At 42.5% G+C, this 19,088-nt stretch overlaps 1 protein-coding gene across 4 annotated transcripts in view; it reads right to left on the bottom strand.

The window, feature by feature from the left end:
• zc3h7a (zinc finger CCCH-type containing 7A) overlaps positions 1 to 19,088 on the bottom strand; it is a 90,195-nt gene that overhangs the window by 28,027 nt on the left and 43,080 nt on the right. For all 4 annotated transcript variants that reach the window (XM_078559012.1, XM_078559008.1, XM_078559011.1 and 1 more), the window contains exons 11-13: positions 19,018 to 19,085; positions 5,030 to 5,213; positions 2,315 to 2,476 (exon numbers count right to left, since the gene is read on the bottom strand). In XM_078559012.1, coding sequence (XP_078415138.1) covers positions 2,315 to 2,476; positions 5,030 to 5,213; positions 19,018 to 19,085 — 414 coding nt within the window. The remainder of the gene's footprint in view (positions 1 to 2,314; positions 2,477 to 5,029; positions 5,214 to 19,017; positions 19,086 to 19,088) is intronic.

The following is a 19,088-nucleotide window of genomic DNA, read 5'->3' as shown; positions in this document are numbered from 1 at the left end:
GTGCAGTTGACTGTAAAAACTAAAAAATCTATAAAGGGCACTGGCAACTCAGCCTGCAATATTTGCTTTCTGAGTGTATCTTCCTTTACCTGGAATCTTTATCCTTTATATTCAGACACCACCACCTGCTGAATCAGCTGCTACAACACAAATTAGGCAAAGGAAAACATCTATATACCTCACCACAAATTCTCCAGGTTTACTGTGCTTGTCAACCACCATGTGCAATATCATCAGCATCCCCTTTGTTACAGTACACTAACAGACTATGATCATTAGTAGGTCCCACATGAATTATAAAGTATTCAAGCAATGTGCTAATTATAACTAATTATTGCCATTTGGTACAATAAACTGTTCAACAGCTGCGGAGTGAAAAATCTTGCGAGGTTGGTATCAAATCTACAAAGAATAACACTGATGAACTCTTACAATTGCTGGGTAGTGAGATACATCAAGCAATTGACTTTGTTCCTGACGATTTTTTTCATGCTTCTGCAGTTCCTATTTTGATGTTCTTTGGCTGGGAAAGTTTAATCAGCTGGAAAATATTCCACATCATGTGGGAAAGCATTCAAACTGGCAGAAGTCAACTCATCCCATCACAACTGAACTATCTGTGCATGTTCACATTGTATGGAAGGTAGCCAGAGATCCAGAGTTGAGGCACACTAGCATTATTTGCTGAAGGGAGTCATAGAAACCTGGAAACTAGGAGCAGGAATAGGCCGTTTGGCCCTTCGAGTGTGCTCCGCCATTCAATATGATCACGGCTGATCCTCTATCTCAACACCACATTTCCGCTTTCTCTCCATACCCCTTGATGCTCCTAATATCCAAAAAATTATCAATTTCTTTCTTGAATATACTCAGTGACCTGGCCTCCACAGCCTTCTGTGGTAGAGAATTCCACAGGTTGACCACCCTCTGAGTGAAGAAATATTTCCTCATCTCAGTCCTAAATGGCCTGCCCCATATCCTGAGACTGTGGCCCCTGGTTCTAGACTCCCCAACCAGGGAAAACATCCTCCCTGAATCTAGTCTGTCGAGCCCTGTTAGAATGTTAGCTGCTGTTAAGAGTCGGACAGCATCAGTGAATAAAGCAAAATACACAAGTCTATTTTTGGCATTGTACAGGTGCAATGACCAGGTCCAACAAGAGAGAGCATAACCACCTCCCCTATGACATTTAACTGTATTACCATTGCCAGGTTATACATCATCAACATCCTGAGGGTCCCCATTAGCTAGGAACTCAACTGGACCAGCCACGTAAATGTTGTGGCTATTAGGACCAGAGGCTAGATATTCAATACCTCCTGTCTCTTCAAAGTCTCTCTACCACCTATAAGGCACAAGTCAGGAGTGTGACAGAATATTCTACACTTGTCTGGAAGGGTGCAACTGCAACAAAAGAAGTTCATCACCCATCAGCCTAAACATCTGCCCCTCCACCAACACCAGCATACCTGGGCTGCAATGTATACTATACACTGCAGAAACTTGCCAACAATTTTGCAGCTGTTGATATTGCACATGTTGGTGTGATGGGCACGAAAAGCCTGGATAATTTGTGGTGGGGTACATAGATGTTTTCCTATGCCTAATTTGGGTGATGGTGACTGAATATAAAGGATAAAAATTCCAGGTAAAGCAAGATACACTCAGAAAGCAAATATTGCAGGCAGGTGTAGTAGTATATTGGCCCGCCATGAAGCAATGCCTCCCAAATCGAGAATGCCAAAAAGAGCAGACACCATTCATGGTCCTGAATAGTTGTCTCTATATTGTTGCTGGGTCAGAATCCTCAAAATCCTCTAGCTAACAGTATTGTGGGAGAACCTTCACCCCACAAACTGCAATGGTTCAAGCAGAAGACCCAATACCACATTCTCAAGAGCAACTGGGGATGGGGGAAAAAAAAAATCAATGCTGCCCTTGCCAGTGACGCTTACATCCCCAAAATTAATCTTTAAAAGCCTTACTATATAATTGTCACATTTCCTTTATATTTTTAGGGAGTTAACAACTTGCGTGAAAAATAACACAGCATAGAGTAACATTTACTAATACAGGTTTTGTAGGTACTTAGTTTTAACAACAGTTCAAATCAAAGAGATGGTCAATACACAATTAATATCCAATTCAACCTACAATGCACCAAAACTCCTATCTGGGAAAGTACCAACGATCCTTTTATCATGTACAGTATGTGAACCTTTCACTACAATGAAAATTAACTGCACCAGAAGTCGTATTGTAATTCTCCGCAAATAGTTATAGGATACTCACTCACCCCCCTTTAACATCTTACCTTTACATATGTAATATGGACCCACATACTGATTCTTTGTCGGTCTAGGTCGTATCTTCTTCCAGGACCTACCATCAGAGTTCTTCAATCGACCAATTAAAATATCCTTCTTACACTTATGTTCCACATCTCTGTTGTAGGTGTATGCCAACCCTTTGGGTTCTAAAAACAGTAGAAACAGTGGAATTATGAACAAATTCCTTAAAACTACATTACCTCTTATGACAAAGCCTTGTAAACATGGTAAACTCAGTTTCTTATTCTGGGTTTGCAGAAAACACTGTCTATATTGCAGGGCAGTTCCAAAGCAAATAATTCCAGCCTAAAACTTCATCTTCACAAATTAACACAAGCATACGTAATCCAAAGTTGGAAAGTGACCTTTTAGCTCATGCAGTACCACTCTGATTTGGGGAAAAGTTTGTACAGTCCAATGTTTACAAAACTATATTGCCAGCTTGCAAATAGAAAACTACAGCACAGGCCTGTGCAAGGTAGACCTAAATATAAATACTCAAGAGCATCAGTGGCTGAAGGCACAACCTTCCTCCAGCAGCAAGCATGCATTGCAGATATGGTGCTAGGGTGTGGGCCACTGGCCAGAAACACTAGGCAGAATCATCGCGATTATTTACTTCACCTTCAGTAGCAACAGTGCTACTTCATTTGCATTGCTGTTTAGCCACTTTTAGTGCAGCTCGTGTTACAGGGCAAACTGGCAAACACATAGGCCACCATATCAGACACAAAGATGAAAATTTAACAAAAAGGTTGACAATATTTAACTTAGCTGTAGCTAACTCAAAACAGCAAGAAAACCTTTTCAAACTTTTGTCACAAATGGCCATCTGATGGATACTATGATTGGCATAAGTCCCGTAGCATGTAGAAGAAAGTCAATTGGATGTGAGATTAACATTTTGATTACAGTAGTTATTCAAAAGGATATAGGATATATCTCCATGGCAACACCTGACCAGAGTTCACATGCCAACCAATTAGCACCCTTTTCTTATGCAGTATAAATTGTTGTTCCTTTTGAAATCTGGTATTCTTGCAATTCTGTCCTGATGAGCACAAGGTGAAAAGCTTCGACAGCAAGTCTCTTTTTACAGCAATACTCAAGTTCTGTATTACCAAGCGACTTTCGATATAGGATAATTTATTAAGAAATGTACTTTGGATCTTTCTTTCTTAGCAGGTAATAGTTTTATTTTAATTTTATCCTTTAGTCATTTTAAATGCATCCTGCAATAATTCTATTATCTCTCACTTCCAGCATTTTTACAGTAAGACTTCCAGTGGTTGCTTTGCAAATTGAAAGCTCAGTTTCTACCGTTCCTGTGTTTCTATACATCAGTTATACTATTACATCAGTTATCAGGGAGGCAGGGGTGTGATTGCTAAAGAGCCCCAACTTGCCGGAATGTAGTGAACCACAACTCTCCAGTGCTGTTAGACATCCCGTGAAACTACATCATATGTCGTTGTGATTTAAAAAAAACAGAATCGTTATACAATGCTAATTGGGTTTGATCCAAGATTAATACAAGTATTAATACATTAGCCTTTTAATTAACTACAATAATTTTAAATCAAAATGGTGCGCTAAAATCGATTTCTTAAAAGCTTTGGAACAAATGGTTTTGAGCACTTTCCAAATAATTACTCAACGTTGGCAAAAATAAACAAGCAACTTTCTAATGATCACTAATCTGGATGGGGATGTAGAAAATAATATTGTTGCTGTAGGACACGTTGTGAATAATAAATTTGATTTTAAGGAGTAATTGTTACTCAAGTCACTGGTTAAAAAACTAATCGGAATGCTTGACATCAGATAAGGAAAGTTGCTAGGGTGTAAATCCAAGGAACAGTGCTAATAAACTATATAACTCACTTAATTATCATGTAAAATCAAAGCTATCTACCATTTCAGAGCAAACACACTTTTGTTTTTAAATAGCATGATATAACATATGCTTGATGCCACGTTAATATAGCATCCTTTTCCAATGATTTGGACATCAAAAAAGGAACAAATACAAAAGCCTCAGAGCAAATTGCCTGTTCACCCATACTTGGAGCAGGGCCAGACAAAACACGTCAAAGAATAAAAAATGGGAAAGATGTAGGGTGTGATATATGTAAGCCAATATTTACTTTGCCTGGCCTTTTCAAGAAACATTACTTGTGAGAAACCTTGGTCAAATACTTGGCTCTTCACATACAACAACAGCTGCAATGGAATAGATTTTTCATAGTCATAGTTCAGTAATTTTCATCATCACCATTAGATCCTGTCTGAGAGCATCACTTCAGGGGGAAAAAAATTGCAGCTCAGCAACTTTATTTGTTAGATTCACATGGATTTCAGTGTTACCAATGTCATCATAAGTCAAAGTACACGGAAAGTTAAACTACAGGTACTTATCTATAATGTGAACTCACTCATCTCAAAGTAAACTAGACTAAAGAAATGCAAAAATGTAAACGTCAGCAACTCCACTGTTCCCATTGAGACATTTTTCAATTGAATCCAATGAGGATTCACAGTTGAACACATTGGTTCTTATGAAATGCAGGTCTGCTGGTACACAGCCTATTGTTCAAATATATGTGGAGGGACATGAACAGGTAAGTACTGCACTTACAGCAATAGTCATTTCATAAGATGAAAATTTGTAGAACATAACCAAGTTATATTTTTCTCACCTATTTTAAAGCACAAAAGACAGGCCTGCTTAAATTCATGCGTGTCCGACAGCGGATTTCTACCTAGTGTTTGTGTGGATAATTCATTCGCTCCCATTTCTGTTCCTCTTGAAATGCCACTTCCATTTTGACCTATAACTCCTATATTGCTGTTACTACTGAACAGACTGCTTGTACTATTTAGCTGTAGGAAAAATAAATACAGAAAATGTTCACTAACTATTTTTATATGTGCACTGAAAATTGCAAAGCAGAAAATCATTACACCTGTAGTACCATAATCTGAATTTTTAACCTTGAAACGTCTGATACATTTTACTATGCCGGTGTGACAGATCTTAGGCCGCCAGGTGAGAAGGGTTTCTTTTAAAATCATAAACTAAAAAACAAAACAAGACTTCATCTCTTAATTTTTTTGAGTGCTTTTTCAAAAAGACAAACAAGCTTGGTGAAATAGATCATTTGTATTCCAAATTATTTCAATAAAATCTCAAAAAGTAGAAATCTTCTCAAAAGGGTTTCAGAGTATAGCTGTTTGAGACATAATTAGATATTACTTTCTTCAACAGGAATAATCTCATTTTAAAGCTTTTTACATGGTGTCAGAGTATCATCAATGACATGTAAGGAGTTAGCTGTTGATAAAAAGCAATAAATGATCTTGCAGATCTTTGCATTAGTTTACCCGAAACATTCAGGATTTTAATTTTCAGTACAGTATTAACTAAATTTTACTTCCCCATGAATCAATCCATGACAGCTTGTCCGAAATGAACGGCCTACTCATTTTTAAAACATATGTAGCCTCCTCCCCTCCCTGTTTCCTTTGCACTTAAACATTTTGTACAAATACTAAGAAAAATATGGTGGCATTATAAGATGCACTTAAATAACATTACATAAATGTTGCTAAGATGAGCACGTTGCATGATATTTGCATTCTGGTGAATCTAAAGAGGAAGTCTAGTATTAATTATTTATCTGGAAGCTACTGGAAATACCACTATACACCAATATAAGTTTAACATAATATCCCAGCAAACAATCCTTATCAGCAATTAGTACCATTAGAAAATTTGGTTCTACTTTCCAGTCGAAATAAATAAAAAAAAGTGGGATACTTTTGTTATTCTTTATTTAACAAAGTTAGTGTTCTTTTGGAGAGAAAAAGAAATTCAGGATATTAATGCAGGGAAAAGCAAAGGGTATTTGCAGCACTATCACCAATATATATGGTAAGGTTATTCTTCCCTCTTTTGAAGAGTACACAGAAAACCATGCATCATTACAATTCCTTCTCCTGCTTGAGGGAATTTGGGCCATCACTTCTGGACATTTTGTGGGCACCACTAAATTGTGTTACTTATTTCGCCAATCAAAAGAAGAGGTTTCACATCAAAAGGTGATAAACTCTTGAGTTCAAAGGCAATGAAAACAAATGCTTATCTAGCTTCATTTTCGGGCGGGGGGGGTGGGGGGGAGGTGACAACACCTTTTTCTGGCGATAACTCCCCCTCTACCTCCTAAACTTTCCTATAAGTATTGATTCCCTGGTGGGGTACAGGTCCACAAGCACCAGATGCCCAGCAGTGCTTTATTAGACTATCAGTAAGCTATTCCATTGTAGGGGCATTATAATCAAGCCTAAGCCCATTCTCATCCAATGATCAAAGGCATGCTCTTCCTTCATAGGTTGTCAGATAAAAGGGGCCCCAGTCAATTTTTCTCTCTTCAATTATGGCACTTCTTCACCTCTGCCCTCCATCACCCAGCTAGCTTATCCCCAACCTGATTCCCATGCCATTCTTGGTCATATTATCCATTTTCACTGCGTGCTTCTCTTCCTCATCCCATTATTTACTTTTCAAGTCAAGACACATTCCACCCTTGCTTCCCGCAGTTGAGCCTTAGACTTCCTTCATCTATAGGGACCATTTGACAGTTTTCTCCCACTCGCTAATCTGGTCTTCCATGCTTTTTCAACTGTATCAGTTGTTTAAAAAACTTCTGTAGCAGATGCCTCTGCTGTCTTAACTGGAATGGTTATGACTCTAGTCTTCCACTTTTTGTTGGTTCTATTGGCCACTTAAATTTTTTTGGCCCATTTCCTAAGTTGCCCCTTATTGATCCTCTTCAATTTTCAATGTGTCCAGCAGCCCTACTTTTTGCAACTGCTATGAATGGTTAGAACATTTGTGGAGCCAGCTGCTGCTCTGCCCTGACCCAACTGCTGGAGCAAGAGACTACGGGCTCACAGACTTACTGACAGCAACACAACAGGAGACCTAGTGAATAAATAAAATTGAAGCAATTTATGAAAGGCACTTCAACAAACATGGCACAAAATCAAAGAAAATCTGCACTAAAGAAAAGCTAGTTCATCTCCTATGCCATTGCCGACAGACAATGTTTCCTTGCCATTTTCAGCTTTTGCACTGTATGCATCTCACACTTTCCAATGCTGTCACTTTATTTGTTCCTCAGTCTCTCTTTTTATGCACATCTATCCTTGTCTATCTCCTTTCTTCTGTGTCTCATTCTTTTCTCTTCTTGAATGTGCGCGCACATCCATGTTTTTCTCTCTCTAGCACTTTGCATGCCTCTCACACTTTCATTTTCCTTCTCTGCATGTCTGTCTCCTTTATTCTTGTATGTCTCACACTGTGTTCTTTTCCTGTCATCTACCACAGAGATGAGAAGGCAGACTTGAAACTGCAAATTCCTGACAGCTGCAAAGAGAAAAATAAATTATATTTGTATAGTGCCTTTCACGTCCTCAGGACGCCTCAAAGCATTTCCTAGAATCGCAGAATTTTGCAGCACAGAAAATAGCCATTTAGTCCATTGAGCATATGCCCACTCCCTGAAGAGCGATCTATTTAGTCCCATTCCCCTGCCTTTTGTCCTTTTGTCCATATCCTTTTAGTGTATTTATTTTACAAAAAAATGTTAAGAATATTTATGGATTCTGCCTCCATTAATTAGTACATTCCATGTCCCAAAAACTGACTGCATAAAAATTTCTCTCTGTTTTGGGGGCGGGGAACAAAATAATCTTAAATTTACAATTTCTAGTTACCAGCGGAAACAGTGTCTATATACTTGACCAAGCTCCTTCATTAGCCTAGATTTTGCATTGTAATGACGGTGAAACTGTCAGCATTCATCATTGTTACTCCACTGAAACTGACAGAAAATTGAGTCTGCACATGTGCAGAGTAACACGGAAATCCACAAGTTCTGTCAGTGATTCCACACTCTTCAAGAGGTGTACTGTTCGGGGTCCGGAGTGCAAGCCCTATGCGATCAAATGAAGTGATAAGAGACTTTCACTTTTACACCGTTAGTTTCTCTGCAAAAGCCCTTATAAAAGTTATATCTTGTTTAATCAGGTGTAACTGGGTTTTAACAGCATAATAACTTCATAATTACTATGAAATGGCCTCACTGACCCTGAAAAGTTAATTTTATATTTGTGGAATGTCCTTTTTCTGCATTATTATAAAATCTCATATTTTTAAAATAACTTTTCTGAAAAAAGTTTACAAACTTATGAATGAGGAGGAGTAGGCCATTCAGCCCTTTGAGTCTGCTCTGCCATTCAATAAGATCATGGCTGATGTGGTTTTGGCCTCAACTCCACTTTCTTTCCTACACCCTATACCCTTTGACTCCCGTCAATCAAGAATCTTTCCACTGCAACCTTAAAAATATTCAATGGCCCTGCTTCTACCACTCTCTGAAGAGAGTTCCACAGGCTCTCAACCCTCAGAAATACATTCTCCACATCTCAGTCTTAAATGGGAGATCCCCTTTTATCAAAAAAAAAGTGGCCCCCTAGCTCTAGTCTCTCCCAAGGGGAAACATCCTTTCAGCATCCACCCTGTCAAGTCCCCTCAGGATCTTATATGTTTCAAGAAGATTACCTCACATTCTTCCAAACTCCAACAGATACAGGGCCAACCTGTCCAATCTTTCCTCACAGGATAACCCCTCACTGCAAGAATCAGTCAAGTGAACCCTCTCTGAACTGCTTATAATGCAATTATATCCTTTCCTAAATAAGGAGACCAGAACTGTACACAGTACTGTAGATGTGGTGTCACCAATACCCTATACAGCTGTAGCAAAACATCCCCACTTTTATATTCCATTACCCTTACAATAAACGTCAATATTTCATTTGCCTTCCTAATCAGCACACTAACTTTTTGTGATTCACGTATCAGAACACCCAGATCCCTCTATACCAGAGTTCTGCAATCTCTCCTCAGTTAAACAATATGTTGCTTTTTTATTCTTCCCGCCAAAGTGGACAGGTACACATTTTCCCATATTATACTCCATCTGCCAATTTTTGCCCATCCACTTAACCTATATATGTCCCCTTCGCAGCTTACATTCCTGGCCTTGTGTCATCAGCAAATCTAGCAAACCATATATCCAGTTCTGTCATCGAAGTCATTAATATACACTGTAAATAACTGAGGCCCCAACAGTGATCCTGTAGCACTCCACTCATTATATCTTGCCAACTCAAAAATGACCCATTGTTTCCATGTTAGCTAACCAATCCTTTATCCATACTAATATGTCACCTCCTATACCATGAGCTCTTATTTTGCATAACCACCATTGACGTGGCACCTTGTCAAATGCCTTCTGGAAATCTTTACACCACATTCACTGGTTCCCCTTTATCCACATTGACAAGCTTATTGGCTCTTTGAAGAAGGAACAAGCAATTATCCCCCTTTCACAAAGCCAAGCTGATTCTACCTGATTGCACTGGGATTTTCTAAGTGCCCCGCTATAAGCCAGGATTTTCCATGCCCGCCAGCATCGGGCGTGTTTGGTGCCATAAGCTGACAATTTGGCACGGTCGGTTTCACGACGATGTGAAGCCAGTTCACAATTCTCCACTCAGCCCACTGGCGGCAGGCCACGTTTCCCGCCATTGGGCGTTGGGAACCTCATTGTAATATCTGCATATCATTATTAGACCTGTCCGCCAGCATTCCGGTTTGGGCCAGTCTCCCTGATGGGTTCAAGCTAACAGTGCTGCCTTGCAGTGCGGGTTAGGAGAATGCCTGAGCTGAGGGCACAGCATGCAGTGCAATGGGCAACGCTGCCGCCAATCAGTTGGGTGGAGTGTGATGGAGGTGGGTGGTGCTTCAGGCAGCCATACAATGCACTAATCTCAGGCCATCCAAGTGGCGGCCAGCACTCTCTGGGAAGCTGGATCAGCTGTGGCTCAGTCCATAGCACCCTCGCCTTTGAATCAGAAGGTTGTGGGTTCATGTCCCACTCCCGGAAACCAAGAACTGTGATTGTACTCAAAAGAGTTGCAATCCGTGACTGTTGATAACTCGAAAAAAAAAATGTGGCCTTCAAGCTTAACCAGGAGAGGTTAGTACACCCATGCTAACCACGTGTCTCTCTTTCATCCTGCAGTAGTACATCAGGATCATGGAGCTTGGTGAACTAGCTGTATGTCTGATGATCTACAGAGAGTGAAGATGATGGAGCCGTCAGTGACTGAGGCTCCAGGCTGCACAGGCGCAGCAATCTCAGGAAGAACGGGAGCTGGGGCTCCTGCACATGCTGCCAAAGAGCCAGAGCAAGCCGTTGCTGGTAGGTGCCTAGTGACGTCCAGAGTCTGTAGATGCCACCTTTCATCCCTGCAGATGACCGAGAACCAGTGTTGCTGAAGACTGCGCATGTCTAGGGGACTGGTTGGTCATATATGCCAGCTACTGCAGGATTTGGCGCCACAGGGTCATGAAGGGCATCCACTGCCAGTGGCCGTGAAAATGACCGTGGTGCTCAATTTCTACAGGTGAGCTCTGTGGGATCTCACAAGCAGCCTCTTTGGGATCTCACAAGCCTCCACCCACAAATGCATCCATGCGGTCACGGATGCCATCTTTGCGAGGGCACACAACTTTGTGCATTTCACCCAGGACCAGGACAGCCAGGATGCAAGAGCGATTGGATTCACCCAAATCTTGGGTTTCCCACAGATGCAGGGTGTGACTGACTGCACTTATATGGCGCTCAGATCTCTGTCACAACACGGTGAACTACATTAACTGCAAGAGGTTCCACTCGCTGAATGTGCAGCTGGTGTGCGACCACCAGAAACGCATACTGCAGGTCTGCAGGTGTGCGCACGGTTTCCAGGAAGTGTGCACGACTCCTACATCCTGTGTCTTCCAGGATACACAAAAGATGCAGGGATGGCTCCTTAGGGACAAGGGCTATCCCACAGAGGCTGTGACTGATGACACCCGTACCGCGGCCTCAGACTGCAGCACAGCAACGGTATAATGAGGCTCGTGCTGCAGCTCACAACTTGGTGAAGCAAACCATCGGGATGCTAAAGATGCGGTTCTGGTGCCTGGACTGGTCTGGTGGAGCCCTGCAATACAGTCCGCAGAGGGTGTCACGCAAAGTTGTCGTCTTCTGCGCCCATTACAATCTGGCGCTGCAACGGAAAGAGGAGCTGGCTGAGGTGGAGATGGAGGGGCTGGAGGTCTCCTCCAATGAGGGTGAGGAGGTCCTTGAAGGTGACGATGACGGGGATAAGGCCCTCACACTGGCCAGACGAAGCAGATCCTCACAGATGCTAGATTTGTGGAAGATGATGACGACATCCAGTGAGGTGACCCCATAGATCCTCACATTGCATCTGTGAACGTTTGACTCCAGTCTGGCTTAGGGCAGCACAAATACACTGTGAGAATGCTCCTGTCATGCAGATGCAGTGGAGGCCCTAATCTAGTCACTTGATTGCAGGAGGATGATGACAAAATGCAGTGAGGACACTCCATAGATCTTCATATAGCCTCTGATAATGTCCGACTCCTGTCCAACTGAGGGCAGCTCACTTGCGCTCTGTGATCAGGGTCATATCATAGACACGCAGCCATGAAACTTTAGAATAGTCTGACACTTTGTCCGCCATCAGCGCTTGAGCCCTTCAGGAGCACAAATGCTGAAGAGATGGGGGACAGCCCCATCTTAAAAGATGCTGAGAGCATGCAGAGAATGAGAGAAATCTGTGGCACCTGCCCATGCAGCAATGACAAGCACCGCCAAGGTGCAGGCACCAGTAACGTGTCCAGGAAGTGAGAAGCCGGACCATCACTTGGGTCTGAAGGCTGCACAGAGCACAGGGAAGAGGCCCTGGACTGAGACACCTGCCTTTATCTTGTGCAGAAAGGTTTCACATCTGAGTGACGAGAACATTGCTCATCAGAACAAGGAGCCGTAGGCAGGGAGACATTCTTGGGAGTTTATTGAGAATAGTGAATAGTATGTACAAGTGATTAATGCCCGTACCCAGGTTGTGCAAATAATTTATGTCAACTTTCCTAACCCTGCTGCTACATCTTGGTGCTCCCCAGACATCCAAAGCGGAGGTAGAGGCAGCCTGCTGATTGTAACGCCCTGTGATGACCTTGGCAGGCGTCCTCTGAAGGGCTGAGACTTGGAGGGCGGGCCCCAGCCTGCTTTTGGGAACCTGCTGTCTGGCAGCGGCACCCACCTCAGCCTGTGGAGCTGGAGCTACTGAGATCACAGGAAAAGGGGATTCAGATGGGCAGGACACTCCCGGAGTCACCTGGACAGATGGTCCTGGAGTGGGCACCTGCTGATCCTCCTCCCTATGGGTGCCCGAGGGCCCCAGGCGGACTCGTTGAGAAGAAGGGTTAGCTAGAGTGAGATCCAGCTACCTGGCACCCCTCTCACATACACACTGTTGGAGGCCAACTATGGCATCAGCGATTGAATTGAGCCCGCGCAGCAGTGCAGGACCAATGTTCTGGATCAAGGTCTCCATGTCAGCCGCCGTCCTACCAGTGTTGACCTCGGTGCGTTGGCATGCTGGCACTATCACCTTAGGGGGAAGGCGAATGGACTCCTCCATCGTGCCTTGCAATCTGAATGCACGGACATCCCTTCCTGATGTTCCAGAGCTCGCCTTTGCAGCTCAAGCAACTGTGACATGACCAAGTCCAGAAGCTCATCATTTGACTTAGGCTCAGCAAACCTCCGGCCTCCAGCAGTGCTTAGAGTGCTGGAAACCAGGGAAGTCCCTGCCACCACCTGCTGTGGGTCTGACAGTGTGATCTGCTCACCAGATTGTGATCCCAAGGCTATTCTAAAGCTAGGACCCATCGAGGTGTGTGTCTGCGCTGGTGGAAGGTTTTGGTGAGTGCTGTGACAGGTGAAGGGTGCCTCCAGATTGCTCTTCAGAGGTTTCTTTGGGGTTTGCTTGGAGGTTCTGGGTCATGGACTCCGTCGCAGTTGTTTCCCAGATGCGCCTGCAGAAGCAAGGGGAGATAATTAGTGCATGGCAGCGGCCTGTGAAACAGGACACGTCACTCACAGCATGGTTGTCTGATGGATGTTGCACTGCTGGTCCCTCACTTGGTAGAGAACCACCGACCTCATCCTCAGCAGAGGACCAGTCCAGATCGTCACCGGCCAGTTGAATGGCCCCATTTTCAAAATCCCTGAGGACCTTGATTTCAGGCATTCCTCCATGGTCTGTGACCTCTCCCTGTTGTGTTCCGGCTCGTCCTGCATGAATAGAGATGGAGAAAGTGTAATCAGGATGCCTGCCAGGCCAGATGATAAGTCTGCCTGGCATGTGTAGGTGGTGAGTGGTCCCATAGACAGGATGAGGACAATGACGGTGAGTGAGAGAGAATAAATGGTGATGTCCCTCGAACCAGCAGTGAATGAGGGCTCTGTGGATGTGTGATGGGTTTGAAAGTGTGAGTTCAGAGTGATGAGAAGAGTGGCTTACCCTGGCGGGATGGAGGACACAAAGGTAGGTAGGAAAGTATGTTGTGAAGAGGGCATGAGGAGGTTGTAGATGGATATAGATAGGTTGAGTGAATGGGCAAAAGTTTGGCAAATAGAGTTTAGTGTGGGAAAATGTGAAGTTGTTTACTTTGGCAGGAAGAACAAAAAAAGCAGAGTATTACTTAAATGGAGAACGGCTGCATAATTCTGAGGTGCAGAAAGATCTAGGTGTTCTAGTGCGAGTCACAAAAAGTTAGTATGCAGGTATAGCAAGTAGTTAAGAAGGCTAATGGAATGCTATCCTTTATTACGAGAGGGATTGAACATAAAAGCAAGCATGTTATGCTTCAGTTATACAGTACATTGGTGAGACCGCACCTCAAACATTGTGCGCAGTTTTGGTCTCCTTATTTAAGGAAGGACGTAATAGCATTAGAGGCAGTTCAAAGGAGGTTTACCAGATTGATACCTGGAATAAGTGGATTGTCTTATGAGGCAAGGTTGGACAGACTGGGCTTGTTTCCACTGGAGTTTAGAAGAGTGAGGGGTGATTTGATTGAAGTATACAAGATCCGGAACGGCCTTGACAAGGTGGATGTCGAAAGGATAATTCCTCTTGTGGGTGAGTCCAGAACTAGGGAGTACTGTTTTAAAATTAGGGGTCACCCTTTTAGGACAGAGATGGAGGAGAAATTTCTTCTCTCAGAGGGTTGTGCGACTTTGGAATTCTCTGCCTCAGAAGGCGGTGGAGATGGGGGTTATTGAATATTTTTGAGGCAGAGTTGATTGATTCTTGCCTAAGATTAAACGGGGTTAGATGGGAATATGGAAATTGAAACAAAAGCAGATCTGCCATGATCTTATTGAATGGCGGTGCAGGCTCTAGGGGCCGAATGGTCTACTCCTGTTCCTATTTCTTATGTTATCATTCATCCTCTTGTGGAATTGAGTGGCTGTCCTCTTTTGAAGGGCGTTGGCGCTGACCACCGCTGACACTGCCTCCCAAGCCTGATTGGTAACGCCGCTGCCCATCCTGCAGCCAGAGCGGGGGGCGGGGTTTAGAGGACATCCGGCGGGCCCTCAAAAAGGCGTTCCCAGTGACACGTCGCTAAACCTGGGGGCTGCAGTCCTTTTGCCTTTCCAGGCTATGTCTTCCCTGCCGCAGTCGTGTCTGGAAGCATCAAGATGTGCTGTGTGCGGCTGGACTTCAAATATAATGCCTGGCATGACGAAACGGCGAGGTGATGGCGGGTGGGTGAATTAGACGCCCCCCCCACCATGAAAATGGCGTGATTCCCGGGAACGCATAAATAATGTGGTGGGTTTGGGATGACACAGTGTGTAAACCTGTCATTGCGGCTGGCGGGTAAAACGTTGTTTTACCCACCCACAACCGCACTCCTTGCAAATCTGGGACGATTTCCGCCCTTAACCTCCTCAATAATAGATTCCAGCATCTTCCTCATGACAGATGTTAAGCTAACTGGCCTGTAGTTTCCTGCTTCCTGTCTCCTTCCTATCTTGAATAGAGAAGTTACATTTGTTACTTTCAAATCTGATGGGACCTTTCCAGAATCTAGGGAATTTTAGAAAATTAAAACCAATGTACTATGTCAGCAGCTACTTCTTTTAAGACCCTAGGATGAAGTCCATCTGGACCTGGGGGGACTTGTCAGCTTTTAGTTCTAATAATTTTCTTAGTACTCTTTCCCTGGTGATTGTAATTGTCTTAAGTTCCTCCCTCCCTTTCAGCTCTTGATGCACACTTATTTCTGGGGTGTTATTTGTATCCTCTACAGTAAGGACAGATGCAAAACATCTGCTCAATTCATCTGCCATTTCCTTACTTCCCATTACTGATTCCCCAGACTCACAACTTAGAGGAGGAACATTCACTTTACTTACTCTCTTACTTTTTGGATACCTGTAGAAACTCTTACCATCTGTTTTTATGTATCTAGCTAGCTTTCTCTCGTAGTCTAATTTCTCCCTCATTTTTTTAGTCATTCTTTGCCGTTTTTTTTACATTCTGTCCAATCTTCTAGTCTGCCACCAATCTTAATGGAATTGCAGGCTTTTTCTTTCAATGTGATACTATCTTTAACTTTCTTAGTTAGCCACGGATGGTACGTCCTTCCCTTAGATTCTCTCTCACTGGAATGTTTCTTTGCTGAGTGTTATGAAATATCTCCTTAAATGCTTGCCACTGCATCTTTATTGACTTATCCCTTAACAAATTTCCCAGTTCACTTTAGCCAGCTGTATCTTCATACCCTCTTAATTGTCCTTATTTAAGTTCAAAACACGAGTCTTTGACCCACCTTCTTTCCCTCAAACTGAATGCGAAATTCAATCACGTTATCATCACTGCTACCTAGGAGCACCTTTCCTATGAAGTCATTAATTAATCCCGCCTCGTTGCACATTACCAGATCTAGAATAGCCTGCTCTCTGGTTGGCTCTAGCACGTGCTGCTCTAAGAAATTGTCCTGGAAACACTCAATGAATTAATCTTCCAGGCTACCTTTGCCAATTTGATTTGTCTAATCTATATGTAGATTAAAATCACCCATGATTATCTCTGTACCTTTCTCACAAGCCCCCTTTATTTCTTCCTATCTACTCCATCCTAGTGTGGTTAATATTAGGGGGCCCACAAGTGACTTTCTACCTTTAATATTTTAATATTTCTTATCTCTACCCAAACTGCCAAACTGATTCTACATCTTGATCTTCAGAACCAAGTTCATCTCTCTCTATTGTATTAATGTCACAGAGCCACCCCTCCACCTTTTCCTAGCTTTCTGTCCTTCTGAAATGTCACGTACTCTCGAATATTCAGGTCCCAGCCTTTGTCATCTTGCAGCCATGTCTCTGTAATGGCCATTAGATCATATATATTTATTTCTATTTAAGCTGTCTACTTATCTGTTTTGTTATGAATTATGGGCATTCAGATACAAAGCCTTTAATTCAGTCTTTTTACCATTTTTGCAATCTCTGGCCTTATCTGCTGGCGCACTCCCGTTTGTATGCTCTGTCCCTTCTTGCCACACTCCGATTTATCACTTCTCTTATTGTTACTTTGCTCTCTTGCCTTGTCTTCTCCCTTTAATTGATCATATCTTCCCACACTTGATCCCTTGCCCCCACTATTTAGCTTAAAGTCCTCTCTGTCACCCTAGTTATACGACTCGCCAGAACACTGGTCCCAGCGCCCTTCAAGTGAAGACCATCCCAGCACTTTCCCCAGTACTGGTGCCAGTACCTATGAACCGAACGCATTTCTTCCACACCAATCTTTGTGCCACACATTCAACTCCCAAATCTTATTTACCCTACACCAATTTGCTCGTAGCTCAAGTAATAATCCAGAGGTTGTTACCTTTGAAGTTCTGCTTTTTAGTTTAGCCTCTAACTGCTCATACTCCCTAAGCAGAACCTCTTTCCTAGTCCTACTTATGTCACTGGTACCTATGTGAACCATGACCACTGGACCCTCCCCCTCCCATTGCAAGTTTCTTTCCAGCCCAGACTCTCGCTCTTAACTGCAGCAAACTGTGTCTGACTATAGTATCCCCAGCTACCACTACATTCCTATTTACTCCACCCGTACCATAGTCAATTCGCTCATCCACCCTGCAACCCCCACATTCATCCATATAGGTTGCAAACTTGTGGGACAGGTTGTTTATATCAATATTTTATCCTAGATATCCAATTATAAACACTTATTTCACTATATAAAAGTTGAAATTTTAAAAAATGAAGGATAAAATGCTTTTAACCGCCTGGTTTGCTGCCTGTGAGAATATTTAAATGTGACTGACTACTTACTCTGCGTGCTGACACTGCTGTTACACACTTGGAGGTCCTCTTGACTTGGCGCCAGAGTCAAACTGCCATCGGGAAAGGGGAAGTCCACGCCACAGAGATCGCTGGATCCTGTGGGGAGTTTTCTTTGAGGTTAGGGGTGTGCTATTGCTTCATCGCTGAGCGCAAAACCTAGCCTAATTATCTCCTCTCTGCACCAATTAAAGTTCCCAAGTTCTTCTACTGTCTCTTCATAGTTACAGATTCATCCCTGGTATCATAGTGAATCTCTTTTACACCCCGTGGCCTTGACATCCATCTTTAAATAGGAGCAAAAAACTGGACAACTATTCTACAAGTGGCCTTACCAATGAGGCTTACCATTGTGGTTTTGCTTTTGCACTTTATGCCCTCATTTATAAAACCTAGGATCATTTAATTTTTTTAAATTATCAGTTTGTCCTCCCACTTTTAAAGATTAGAACCCCCAGTTTCATAGTTTCTCTACTGCTTTTAAAGTTTTTATGCATTTAAGGTATATTTCCTCTCCTTATTCTTCACCCCAAAATGTTCTAATTGTTCCACATTAATAAATTGGACAAAAATAAATTTAATCTGTCTGTGCCCTCTTGAAGTTAGTCCTTCAGCTAATCATTTTTGCATTGTCTACAAATTTTGTGTGAAATCTTTTATTTGCCTTTGTGACCTGCCAGACCTTCTTTACACCTTCACTTAGCCTAAATTTTGTTGCTTTCCCTTGATTTCCGACATTCCACTTCTTTTGTTATTAGACCAAGGTTTGTCATGTGCCTCTTCTGAAATTTAAATTTACTTTGAAATTTTCTATTCATTCAAGGATCTCCAGTTTTTGCTGCATGCCTTTTACTTGCATTTATTTTGTAACCAATTTTGTTTTTGTTTGGAGGGGAGACAGGAGATGCCATTGGAGAATGCGTTTCTTCAAGTTGATTAGCAATAATTCTTCTGCGTTTTAATTCTTCTGTATTTCATCAAACAGAAAAGTTTTGTGCCAATTTGATTGCTGAGGTAATCAAAGCAGAAAAACATAAGAACTGCATATACTTAGGTCAGGAAGAAGTAATAACAAGATGGTCACCACAGACAGACATAAAAGTTTTGACCACTAGTTAGAGTAAAACGTCTCTTCTATTTGGCTAGGATCCAACAATTAAATTATTTTCATTTCTCTTTTCCTTTCCCTCCCTGATTCATCAATTAAATTTCCCTGGTATTTTAAGCTGTGCTGTTTAGCTGATCCCGTGCTCTATCTAAACAATCGATCTTCAACATCTTTTACCATATGCTTTACAAAAATTAGTGCGAATTACATGTTTACTCACAGGCAGATAAGAAGTGTTGCTACTATGTCCTTGTACTCCAGCCCCAACTCCAAGACCTGGAGGTTTTCCTT

This window comes from Cetorhinus maximus, chromosome 15, assembly GCF_964194155.1.
Source record: "Cetorhinus maximus chromosome 15, sCetMax3.hap1.1, whole genome shotgun sequence".
Lineage (NCBI taxonomy): Eukaryota > Metazoa > Chordata > Chondrichthyes > Lamniformes > Cetorhinidae > Cetorhinus > Cetorhinus maximus.
The sequence above is the reverse complement of the archived record's forward strand: the minus strand, read 5'-3'. Positions and strand labels throughout refer to the sequence as shown.